The sequence below is a fragment of the Diadema antillarum genome, unplaced genomic scaffold, assembly GCF_040938485.1.
Source record: "Diadema antillarum isolate AM-2024a unplaced genomic scaffold, OU_Dant_1.0 seq00000089_RagTag, whole genome shotgun sequence".
Lineage (NCBI taxonomy): Eukaryota > Metazoa > Echinodermata > Echinoidea > Diadematoida > Diadematidae > Diadema > Diadema antillarum.
The window spans coordinates 1056097-1070113 of NW_027271179.1; the positions used below are offsets into that span (position 1 = coordinate 1056097).

Genomic DNA, 14017 nt, shown 5'->3' on the forward strand with positions numbered 1-14017 from the left:
ACAGAAATATCAAGATCATAATCATATGATCGTTATATTTCACAATCTTTTGTAGTTAAGCGCACAAGGAAAGAAACGATGCCACGATAACATTACCATCCACTGCTTTCATTCTTAGTATTCAAATCAATCCGTAGGAGAGAACAAAGAGAATCAAAAGGACTGCTTACAGTTAATTTTGCTTACATCTTTGTTTTGTTTTGATTATGTAATCATTACGTAAATCTATTGTAAACTGTAATGTCGACATACATCAAACTGTAAGTCATACTGTAAATTATTTCGGAATAGATTGTACACATCAGATAGACGTATGTCGAATGTTATAATAACGAGATGGTTATAGTTGACGATTGCGTAATTATATGTTTGAAAGTCATGTCTGTCAAATGTTTTGTCGTAGCTGTGGGAGAAAACTATGAGAAGGGGTTATATTTGATAAGCTTGATGCAAAATTGTACAAGCAGTTGGAAATGCAATAATCGCGAGTGCAATTGTTATTCTTTAGAACGATCAACCTCTAATCATTTTTGTGACGGTGGTCTGATAAATTGCTGTCCTGGATTGGAAAAAAAAAATAGATTTTAAAAAACAAGGTTTTAGCCGCTTACGTTCGTCTTCAGTGAGACCAATTAAGCAGCTATGAATGCATGCAGAAAGGTCCATGGCATGACATGAATTATTAAGGCCAACTTTGCACATTCCACAAGTTTGGTCCTTGTATGGAGTCTACTAGATACAATATAAAATTCTTTCTCTTATAATACAACATACACATTGTGCATTGTTAATAGGAATGAATGCTTTTAAACAACAAATTGAGCCAGCAGAGGGCATACAGGTCATACACCGTTAGTGTCTCATTCGCCCCTTTTCTGTCAATGTTCAACAGTGCCTCCATAAGCTGATGATGATATACAAAAAAATAAGGCAAGTAAATTCGACATTCACCTCATTTCAATCGAAGCATTTGCGGTATGGGTTTAGCTCATAAGAATACAGAGTACCAACAGGTATGAATCAGAGTACGAGCACGATGATGACATCCCTGCGGAGACGATGGTTAGCCATCTTGTCTATGTACTTGCAAAATATCACACATGCATTGTTCATAATGCCTGCTGAAACTGTTGTTCATGTCGTTGATTTCCTACCAAATGTCAGTCGAACATCTTGCAGTCACAGGATGACTTGATTCAATCCGCCAGTGATAATTATTATGTATGGCATCGTTGTTTTTACGCTCAGGAAGGCATTTCTGGCAGTGGCATTCCGTGTATTTAATACATAGCTTACGTCGCTTGACAACATTAAATGGTCACTATCGAAGGTTTTAAACGTTGAAGTTCGTATGTCAGTTTAGCTATCGGTCAGTCGATAATGCCACACGAGTCATCGTCATACGATGACACCAAGTACAGCTTGTAACCGCTAACATGGAGGCTCCAACCGCATCAACCACATCATCGCATGCAAGGCGGTAAAACAGTCATTCTGCGATCTCATTATCTGACAAGTCGCTCATAACCGCATGGTCAAACTTTCTGTTCATCAACCCCATGGGTGTGACGAAGCTGGTAGAGCGTTCACGCGGCCGCGGTGGGCAATTGTCCAGGTCCATTTTGGGGACACTATTCTTTTTCCTTAGCGAGAATTTCTGCGTAGTCGATGATGTCCGCTTCCGAACTCGGTACTCGCTCATGAGTTTCTCGAACGCGTTGTAGACCTCCTCAAACGACTCCCGTACAGACACTTCGAGGAAAGCACAGCCGAGGCTTCTGGCAAGCTCCTCACCCTCGTCGGCCTCGACGATGCGGTCGTACTCCAGATCGCGCTTGTTGCCGACGATGAGGATAGCGGGATCGTGTGATCGCTTCGACGTCGCTCTGGCGCAGAGAAATTTAAGACGCATCACCTCGTCAAAGCTGCAGCGATCGGCTATGGAATAGACAATGATGAAGGCATCAGCCCATCTCATCTTCTCCTCCGTCTTGTCTTCCTGGAAAAGAAAACGGGGAGAGAAAAGAGAAATGAAACATACGGCATCAAGATGAAAGCACTGTTTCAGATCATGCTGTAGATTTGTGTTTTTCATCATTACTGTTGGGAACACCAGAACCCGATCACAAGCCACTGCTGCAAGCCACCAGAAGATGTTGTATACATACTGACAGCTAAACTACATATTACAATATTCTAATTTGAAGAGACGACGACGTTGCGTTCATACACCTTCGTCTTCATTTCTGAGTTATATGCACTGCCACTGAGGTTAAATTGAAAATAATGTTTATTCCTGTGGTGATAATTATACAACACTTTTCCAGTCTATGCGTCACATGTTATGGCTAGTTTTCTCTCTGCAGTCATAGTTACCTGGCCAGCTGTATCTAGGATTTCAAAGTCAACTGGAGCTGTCTCTTCGGGAAAGAAGGCCCGATGCCGGTAGATCATTTCTGCAAACCAAACAGGAGAACAAAATCACATGAATATGCTTTTTTTGTTTTCAAAAACGGAAGTAATGTAGGCATATGGAGACAGAGGACCGGAAGACAATAAAAAGAATTTACATAGGGATCGTAATTACCTTTGTAAAAGGTTCTTCCGTACAACGAGGGGAAAAAGATGTCAAACTGAATTTGATGGCCTCCTTATTCTAACAAGACTTAAGTTATTCTCTCTTCAAACAAGTTACGGCAGTAAATACCTTGAAAGTACCACCGTTCTGCCTTTTAAGATACTACTACGAGAACCACAGTTAACCATTATAACGAATTCAGTTCCCGCAGGTATCAACGAATGGGAATGTCATTATTTTCGTCAAACAAAGTGTCTGTTCAAAAGTGAAAGAAAATAACTTCAAATGTTCATTTTTCTTCTTATCTCAAAGACCGGGAGAAAGGCAAGGAGGATCTATCACTATTATACCCCCACCCCACCCCACCCCACTCAAAAAAAAAAATAAAGAAGAAAGAAAAGCTTTCTGTCCAGGTTTGTACGATGATAAGTGATGGAAGGACAGGCCATGATGATCCTAATCAGATTTAAGACTTACGATCATCGACAAACCCACTTACGGCCTCACGCATGGGCCTCCGATATCAACTAGTATAACGGTTGCATAGTCAAGGGTCCTCCAAAAGTCATTACGCGTGCCCAGGGGAATACAAAGGGGCATTTTCTGAACTTGGGAATCATGAAGGAGGACCGACACATTGCAACCTGCTTAAGGCCCCGTGTGATTGCTCTCTGGAAACCCTTGAAATAAGGTAGTCATGTTCTATACACGTGATACATTATGAAACGCAATGAGGACCTTATCTTTACAACATGGAATTAGCGAAGGTTTTGGCCATGGAAAAGGATAGATATATAAAACCTTATACGAAGCTGAATAAGAAACTGTTTGAACTGTAAACATAGTACGGATGGTTATCTTCGAGAAGAAAGACTGGAGGTGTCTATGTTTTTATCTCACAGCAGCTTGTTCGAGGACACTGCCTTGTATAAGGAAGTGAGTTCAATTAATGCGCGCTCATGTTCACGTTATAGTATTATGGATAGCCCCGAGAGTTTTGCACAGGTAAAAATACTAACACGGGACAATGGTGATGATGACAATCAACGTAACATCCAGAGACAATGCAGTCTATGATTAATAATCAGCTATGTGAAATAAACTATGTCTTTCGGTCCAGTGGGTCAAATGTTTCTATACATTGCCGAGAGGATCTTAGGTCCCGTGGAGGGATAAGTGTTACCAAAGATGAAGGACTCACCTAGGGTGGGGTCGTACTCCCAAATAAACCTCCTCGTGACGAACCTCACGGTAAATGCTGGAAAGAGAAAACGGAAAACAGTATAAGATGCATGAGACTGCACAAAGTAATCATCATAATTATCATAATGAATGCTAGGCGATTTTATCGCACCTTACCGTTGTCGACTGCCGCAGAATGATTGATAGAATAAAACACTGATCAATGAAGTAATTACATAACATGACCGCCGAGGGATAACAAATGAAATTTGCAAAGGCACATTATCAGAGAGAGAAGAGGAGGGGGGAGGGGAGGAGGTGGGGAGGGAAAGGGTGGGAAAAGACAGACAGGCAGACGGATAGACGGAGGTTAGAATCATGTTTGAATTATACAACGAGACGGTAACTTTATCATATGATTTGTTGTTGTTGTTTTTTTAAGAGAAACATGTGCATATAGTCGTTACACAACTGCAGTCTTTAGTTCTTCTCACATAATGAATAAGAACATATCGCTCGAATGATGATCGGTCGCGAGACTGCGAACACCTTTTTCAAATTCATAATATGTAGCTGAATTCTAAGATGTAATATACATCAAAACGAAACAAAGATATAAGAACGACAGTCTTCACCAATGGAAAAAATGTTAGAATATGTAGTATGAAGAAGCGGAAAGATGAAAATGTGAAAAGACAATGCGAACAGAAAGGTTACTTTTTGTCTAAATGTAAAGCAAATATCATGATATCAAGGCAAAGAACAGAGACATTAGACCGGTTTCGGATAGCTTTTTTTTTAACCCGATTAGAAAATAGGTAGTATTACAATGTATATGTATTTATTTTTGCAAATGAAATGAAACGAAAATAAGCAGGAAACAATATAGATTGTGATAAAGGGAGGAAGACAAAAAAAAAGTAGGGAGAAAGAATAGATAAAAGATAAAAGGTAGGAGGAGGTAGGAAGAGGAGGAGCAGGAGGAGGAGCAGGAGAGAAAAAGCAACAAGAGGAAGGGAGAAACTTTAGAGACAGGCTCTCTATGATATATCACCCTCTGACAGTCCCCTGGTGATTTTATCTGATATCATACCACCAGCTGGCATGCAATTGTCTACATCATTTCATATGCCAACGAAATTGGCTCTTGGATTATCCAGGGGATACTGTTGAACCAATACGGAATTTCATCAATAGTATCACGTCTATGAACGTTGATATATGTCAACCGAAATGCAAGTCTCGTTGCTAGGCAGCAAAACATCATCCAAGAACAAAAAAAAAAGTTGGAAAATTGACCATGCCACGATGAAACGAAATAGGGTATCAAACTAGCAGGATACAAGTTTAGCACTCTTCGTCAACTTCCCCAAAACATAATCATTTTCATAATTTCTTCCCATTATAAGTACGCTGGATAGGTACATTTGATTCTGATAAACAGATTCAGCAATACGTTGTTCAGTTGCAGTCTGAACGTGTAGAACTGTGCACCGTCAAATAACAAGAAGGGGTGAGACGAAATATCACCTCTCTGCAATAAGAGAGGCTACACCCATTGACAAGGTGCACTGTCAATAGACTTCGAGAGGTACCTGAATTTTTGTAAATCTATTTATTATCATTTTTCAATCATTATTATCATTTTTTGTAGGGCACGATGTCATTACGCCGGGCCGGCAAGGGTCTATCCAATCGTATGAGGTACAATAGTTGTGTTCATTGCAGGTAATGAAATCTTCATCTTCTGTTCAAGGGGATCATGCAAACCATGGAGCTATACAACAGGACATGGACAAACTTTGATGGGTGACCTATGTACACAGTATCCGAGGACATCCAGCAATTGCACGAGGATACGATTAGATAATACGCCTTATATTGATAAGGGGTGTTGATTCCAATTATAAGTGTAATGAGAAAATACTCATGCCACCGAGAAAATCACTACTGATTGTCGCTCTTAGTTACAGTTTGAAGTTGTCTGAAATCGCTCAACTAAATCTCATTTCAAGAGTGTGCTCTCATATATCACCTAACATGGATATGTCCGTCCAAGTCGGCACATTTGATTATAGGTTATGGTTGATCTCCAAAACTATATAGCGGGTCTTCGAGAAGCATCTTTTGTGCCCAATTTGGCACAAACCATTTCCATCGAAACACCACAGTTTTCAAACAGAAATCAAACTGGATTCCTCGATTCATGCGCTTGCTGGAGAAACTTGAATATTGGTAGATTCCTATTCTGCCCAAACTAATATTCATTCCCCCAAACTTGTACTTGGGCCCTGCACATGAGACATAAACGTATCCTGAACATCATGTGGGCTGGTGGTAGGCTGAATGCATGGTACTCTTCTGAGGCACCCTGTACGGCTCGCGACTAGCAACCAGGGTAACGATCCAAAAATCTGAAATCATAGACACTTGTTGACATTTCAAACATTCTGATCCAATTTTTATTGTTCTCATCGCCCCGGCGGAGAGCATGAGCGGGGTTGTAAGACAATACGTCAGGTAGGTAATGGGTCATATCTTGTCGGGTTGCCATAAAACAGGCGGACATAGGGATTACGAGTTCAAGAAAGACAGACTCACTCAACAACGAATTTGCCTATTTAGTCTCCGTCTATACACCAGTTATTCTCTCTCGTCCACAATATGACATTACAGTCGTTGCACTTACCAACTCTCTAAATTCTTTAGATTGAGATGAGGGGCAAATCCAAAATTAGATTGAAAATCTCGATCTACAAGATTTAGAACTAAATCTGTTTTCTCACTCTGATTTTGGATTTGTCCCTAAACACAATCTTATAGATTGATTTCCAATGTAAGGAATTTAGAGAGAACACATATTTAGGGCAATCATGAACAAGGTAAACATAAAACCAAACAAACACCCAGCCCTCACACAGAACTTGAACTGCTGCACAGAAGTGTAATGTCCATGACTTTTCATGTTAATTACGAGGTCGTGTAACGAAAGTAGATTATGTCCGGTTTACTCCTATAATACGGAACTGTCAACAGGTCATTATTGATGGTTGTCAACAAGTTTCTTTGAGACAGCAATGTATGATTTTAAGATATACATTGTAGGAGTCGACAACAAGCGATATTTACCAAATCTCTGCGGGTGTGTGGGGGCGGATGAGGGGTCTGCTTATACCATTTTCACTTATACCCGGTATAGTTTTGTTGTGTAAGATGGGTTTCGTGACATATTTCCCTTTCTTCTTCGTTTCTATTTATAACAGATAAGTCTTTGAGAATAAAGAGGCAATTAAAAGGTATTATCGTCCTTTTTGAGCGTTTGTGGTTTCTTTGTTGATGTTTTTTTTTTAATTGACTGAACAGATTTGTCAGAATAGATGGTGTTAAGCAGGGAGTGCAGTTACTGTGCCAAATCATCGGATGACTGGTTAGACAGGTCTTCAACCTGCGAATCCCCATATTATCAAATATCAAAACAAACGTCTTCTCAACGCGTAGACCTTCGAAGATGGGATGGTGCGGTGCGCAAATTGGCAACCTGCCGAACATCACAAGGCCACGAGGTGTCAGGCGACTGGTGGTATGTTATATCGAGTTGCGTAACATTCCACGTGGAGTGCTTATTTGGACAATGATTTCACTGATCACACAGATACTGCATTCCGCCATGAGTTCGGTACAGTATATGACTTTAGTATATAACTTACACTATCGCTGTAAAAAGTAACCGTTACATTTTATGGGGGAAATTGTGATACGTCTGATATTATATCATGAGCGAAATGTGTCATTCTGATAAGTTTATATTACATCTATCGGTTTCTGCGGCACTGATTTGAATACATTATTGTATTCTTACATACAGGAAGCAACTTTGTGTTAGCATCCAATAATGTGCATTGACTTGTGTGTGTGATACACATCGCGCTCGTACAGCAATGCCGGGACAGGAAAGAAATATGGCTTGCACATAGTGACGGGGGGGGGGGGGGGGGGAGCGAATGGACATTCAACAGCTTTTACAAGTAATATCATTACCAGAAACTTTGTTGAAACAGATTTACGATATGAATAACTGTGATATTTCAGAGAGAGTAAGGCGTTTCTCAACTGTACTTGCACTGTAATCTGCCATAAATGAGTCCGTAATATATTTTGATGGTCAAATAACTCTCGAGAAAGAAGGTCCATGTGATAACACGTACCAGAGACGGTACCACCTAAAATACGTAGTATTTATAGGTGGGTAATATGTGGGCAAAAGCTGCGTTCAGCTCTCCGACAATGCATGCGTCTCACTTATATGCTTTGATGGCTCAGGAAAGTGCATTCATTGAGAAATTTGACCTAATTCAGTAGTAAATATTATCGAATGCATCGTACAATGAAGGCGTTTTCAGCCGCTTGTCCAGACAAGAAACCTCAAAACTCGCCATTAATTACCCGTTTAAATCTACCGTTAAAACCCACGATTTCCACATGATCGACCAAACAAAGATGAGTAAATTCCACTCATTCTCTGTATTTCTACGACCAGACACGCTGTCTAACTTTCGAATTCGGTAAGATAAACGAGGGCCCACACACTCCCCTTATTTAGATACTGACAGCAATATTGTTTATTTTGATGCAGCTGTGACTTGAAGTAAAAAAAAATATATACTTGTGTCTGCCTTTCAACTTTGTTGTGATCTGAACTTACTAGACCTTCGACGAGGTATACCAGTTCAATGAAGGAGGCACAATCCCGTAATCACATGACATGGAATAAAGGAAATGAGAAAGGTGATGTGGATCCTAGTTTTAGACTGATGTACTTCTGCATACAACGCCAGCAAGTGGAATGTCTTGACAAGACGCCGACAGATCATGATGGTAGTGGTTGTGATGGCGGTGACAACAACGGTGATGATGATAATGATAATGATAATGTAATGATGAATAGCAATTATGATATCAATAATGATGAATGTGATTACAATAATATTATTAACACAGTGACTAATAACAATGATAACAACAACCATCGTCGTATTAACCATGTTAACCATCTATTATTGTCTTCTTCATGCATTAGAGGGTTCCTAGCATGTTTATTTCGAACTTACGGGTTTTTTTACAGCTAGTTGTAATTTTGCTTTCACTGAACATATAAAAACCCAGTTTTTGATTCTTTTCGCTGTTATGATAACTTACAACAATCAGGACAAAAGAAACGTCTTCTCTTGATGCAAGTAACATGAAACTTTTGTTGAATTCTGTCATTTTTACCCCCGCAGAAAGAAACTATGGAAACACAGGGGCATCCAACCGAAATGCATACTTCTTGACTAATTTACTAAAACGTTCCCGTCTTCAGTACGTAATTATCGAGAATGGCGGGTTTATAAGACGCCATAATTAAAAAATCAGGGTTTTAGATTCCAGAGGCACGTGCAAGCTGCTATTCCTTTGTTTACTTACTTAATTTTCGTTTGTGTCTTTCTTGTTTTCTTTACGCTCATCACTGATCAACCTCTGACTTTTCATTTCGTGTCACTAGACTTGCGTTCTGTCTCGTTTTGACCATGGAGGTGTGAGACTGACACCTCCCTGTTTTAATTTTTAATAAAATTATCGAGATCGCATCGCATGTGCATGTCGAAGTGCCAATGACAGACGGCTTGGACCGAAAGGGCGTCGGTAGCGTCGCGTTCAGCACTTTTTCTGCAAACCCGGGGAGGGGGGACGACTTTTGACGAATGGCGGGGTTCCAGTCAACGCGACCCGGCTGTACAAGCTATGACTGACAATGAGACTCGAAGATGTAAACGGACTTTGAGGGTAATGAAGCGTGAGTTGGTCAGTGTTATGGGAATACGTATGTAATGTGTGAATGATTGTCAAAAAGTGCATTGACACCAGGTATATCACCTGATCTCCTTTTACAGGAAGTGAAATCAATCTGTAACGTCAAAAGAGGAGTAAAAGTTAATCCACATCCCTGCTGCTGATCATGATCCACATATTAGATTATGATTGTTTATCATCTTTATGTATTGAATTTGGATTTTTTCATGCCAACATTCTTGTTCGAAAGCAATGTAGACAATATTATTAATTATGATGTGACAAAAATAGACATGATAGCACTGTTCAGTTTGACCAAGGGCACTGATTCAAAAGTGAAGTATTAATTGCACCTTATATCGGAAGGGGTATTTTGGAGTATCAAAAACTGTGTGAATTTATTACCATTAGTCAAACTCGTCTTTCCATCCACGCATAGGCCTACATAATAATTCAAAATGTCAAATAAAACACTTGTCATGTAAAGTCCCTGACCGTAACTCCGGTTTCAGACTAACCCACTAAAAAACAAACAAACAAACAAACAAACAAACAAACAAACAAACAAACAAACAAACAAACAAACAAACAATACACCAAAACATTTATCATATTATTACACTCTTTGCTGTTAGGATTTCGATCACAGCAGATATTCTGATTCCATCAATAAAATCTTGGCATTGTTGCAGAAGGCCTACATATTATCTTAACGGAATTCAATCAACATTGGAGGGATCGCAAAGGCTCGCAGCATCTTTGTACAATGTCTGGATTAACAATGCAGTTAACATCGAATACTTGAGTAAATCAGGAAACTAAACGCATTATCCCTTATGCCGTCGGCTGCTTTTGAACACTATACTGTATCTTAATCTTTTTCATCCAACCAAATTTGCTCCTGTTCAAATATTGTGAGATTCTACCATCCCCCAAAAGTTGTTGTCATATATACAAAAATGCTAACTGGTATTTCTTTTTTTTTTCACTGCACACGATAACACGTTCAACATCAGTAAGCCAAATCGGTTTGTCTTACTGATTAGAGAACCATATCACCATGTAACTATTTTAATTGGCATTTCAAAGAAGCCGACATTGCAGCCCCGGAGTTTTTGACAGCATGGTTTGACCATAAGACCAATATGGAGATGATGATCGTTATAATATCTAGCATGGACAAGCCCGAAAGAAAGGAAATATGGATATTTTCCCCGATTGTAGATGATATCATGCAGTTTCTTGTTGCAATCTGGTTGTTTTGTAAAATCTTGTAGAATACTTTACACATATAGGCATACAGAAACTACAACAATGCAGTTGCGTTGTTTTTTGTCACCAGCTGTGAAAAGGCAGGGAAAGCTTATAGATAATCCAGTAGTCATGTTAGTCATTTCCCTCCCCTTCAGTCTAACTTCAGAGATGACAAGGTAGTCATCTTGGTTTGCAGGGCAAAATACTTTCTTTTGACAAAAAAAAAAATATATTAATTTAGTCATTTACTGCAAAACAATTCTTAAATGGATGCTACTAAAACACTGATCAATTCAGTGCTTATTTACGTCGATGTAGGGCAATTTGTCAATCAGTTGCAATGAAAAACATCTCGACGGAAGAATCTCATGAATTTGAATTCTTAAATGTTATCTTCAAATCGGAGCAAAGTTTCGGGAAAATATCAATAGAATATAGCTTTCACTTTCACATGTCTTTACTTGTCATGCTCATCATGTGAATACTCATCAAATATTATATCGCGTCTCTTGTGCAGGTAGAAAAATACAGGAGAAATTGATATTGGATCGAAAGTACAAGGTAACCAATTGATTGATTCATCAATTAATTGTTTACAAGTAGACGGTATTTATCGATATCCATGAAAAAAAGAATGTTTATCTTGAGCAATATATACCCTTCAAAACGTTGTTATAAATTTCTTTATTGTTTACTATATTACTCGGCGCTGCGTGAGCTTTCAGACGTTAACTTTCGCTATAAGACTGAAGGTGTGTTAATTCCAACATGTTTCACCTTGAAATTTCCTCTGGAAAGAATGACTAAAAGCCTGGTTTCTCCATAGAATCTATGTTGAGATGCTGAGAAAAGACAACTATCAGTTTCTTCTCCTAAATTTAGAATCGCCGGGTTTCCTCATCAAATTCCGGAAGCTACAAAATAAACGCACGTGCTTTCCCGAATTCACACTACATGAAAATGATATCTACCTGGCAACGGATTAGCGGTCTGTTGCTAGTGACGTAATGCATGCCCTGGGAGGAGATTTCAAGGGGTGTGTTTTGAAAGTCCATCGCCATAGCTTCGATCTTTTATACCATGTGCATACTCCTTCCAATTGTATTATACTGGTGCACCTGAGATATATGAAATCAATGTGGTATGATGGATATGAGAATCCATATTCATAGACATAGGAGTTCATTAACAACTTTTTACAATCAGCTCTGTATTGTGTTGTAAACTGACGATCTATTTGATTTAAATTGCTCCTCCGTCTAGTCAACCGATAAACTATCAACCACTCTCTAATTTATCATAACTATTATCCCGCACGTGAATGTTACGTCGTATGACTGATAGAATTACCCTTGTTTGTAAAATCGCATCAATTGCAGTTGAATTAAGATGTGAAACATTATGATGTTTATTAAAGGAATGATTTTAATCACATTCCTTATTCAGCAAAATATTTTGAAGAAAAGCTACACTAAAAACAAAGTTTGCTCGTCATATCTGGCTACGGACATAGTTATTGTTGAGAATTCACGCTGACCGGGAAAGAGCAATATCGCGTGTCTGACTATGAAAACCTTAACCTTATCGTCGACTTCATACTTTCCAAGCAAGTCACGTAGACCGTCGCGAGCCGTGTATGCAGTCCGCAATTGTCAATGACCACGGTATCTTTATTTTAGACCGCGACATATCGAAGGAAATATAGCACACGTTAGGGGTGCTACGTGGGTGGAATTACGTCGCTTTGTCGATGATTGATAGCAAGGTCACCCAAGTACCACCAACCTGTTCACTTTTTAAAAAAAAATATATAATCAAAGTCAAACATATACAATTACATTTTGTTCTCCTGATTTATATACACACGTTTAATAGTATGCATGTATGTCTGTCTGCATGCGAGTATGTGCTAATGTGAATTACAATAATACATAATATAATGCATATGTATATATATGCATATATATATATATATATACATATATATATATATATATATATATATATATATATATATATATAATGTGTGTGTGTGTGTGCATGTGTATACTTCAACGAAAAACACACAAACACACACTTTTACATACACACTTGTTATGCAAAGTATGTTATAGAGGTTAGCTCATCCACTGTAGCTCATCATGATCACTGTATGTACAGTACTGTATTCGCGACGAAAATGTAACGCTAATGTTGACATGGGATTCCAAGAAAAACTATGTGAAACAGAGACGTGTCGAAATGTGCGATGCGTAAACCAATGCAGCGCAGTTGCTCTCTCTAGATTTAAAAAAAAGAAAATCCCTTCTGGTTTTTTCCTGTGTATAAGGCGAGCCCAAACTGGAAAGTGGAAGTACACATCACAAAATATATGCAAACTTATCTACCATAACTTCAGAGGTATATCAAAAATACCTTTATGAGGGCATGCAGTATGAAAATAATCGTTCACGCATGCATTTGTAGACTTCTGTAACGCGTTGTTATATAATCATAGACTTCCTGCTTCTCAAATTGGTGCGACTGAAGCAATCGAGTCTAAAACATCTGTGCTATAGGCTGATCTGTAGTAGATCCAGATTCTCGAGGATCACTCCTCTTCTGAGGGAGCTACACTCGCTTCGAATTCGCCAACAAATATCGTTTCAAGATCTCGCTGATGGTACACAGAGAACCATGGTCAAGCCCCACTATGACTATTATACTGCACAAGTCTCACTTAAACACTAAACCTGTGCAATTCCAAAATATACCATCCTTTTGCAAATCCCAACTTGTAAAAACAAACAATCAATCAAACAAACAAACAAACAATAACAACAACAAGAAGAAATTAGAAGACCAAGGATTTGTTTATTTAGTCCAAAACTGTAGAATGAAATAGCATTAGAAATCAGGAAATCCCCAACTGTCACTACGGTAGCAACATTCAAATCAAGACTTAAAATGCACCTCTTCAGTTAACTGTTTGGCGTATAAATCAGAAGTTCTTGCAGAAGAGAATATATACCTAGGTTCTGCCCTTTATCCATCGATATATTGTTATCAATAGAAAGAAAAATGCAATCTCGTCTATGATAAGGATATAATTATTCAAGCACACGGAGATGGAAAAGCGTGGTGCATCACTTCACATATACGGTTAATCTTCATCTACAAAGGCATGAGTTGTTG

General features: G+C 38.8%; 1 protein-coding gene across 1 annotated transcript in view; it reads right to left on the reverse strand.

Annotated features, from left to right (window-relative positions):
- Window positions 1–1489: 1489 nt before the first annotated feature.
- The window catches only part of LOC139726538 (ras-related and estrogen-regulated growth inhibitor-like), a 38596-nt gene continuing 26068 nt past the window's right edge, over window positions 1490–14017 (reverse strand). Inside the window, exons 2-4 of the mRNA XM_071637522.1 lie at window positions 3780–3836; window positions 2377–2456; window positions 1490–1999 (exon numbers count right to left, since the gene is read on the reverse strand). Of these exons, the coding sequence (XP_071493623.1) occupies window positions 1490–1999; window positions 2377–2456; window positions 3780–3836 (647 nt within the window). The remainder of the gene's footprint in view (window positions 2000–2376; window positions 2457–3779; window positions 3837–14017) is intronic.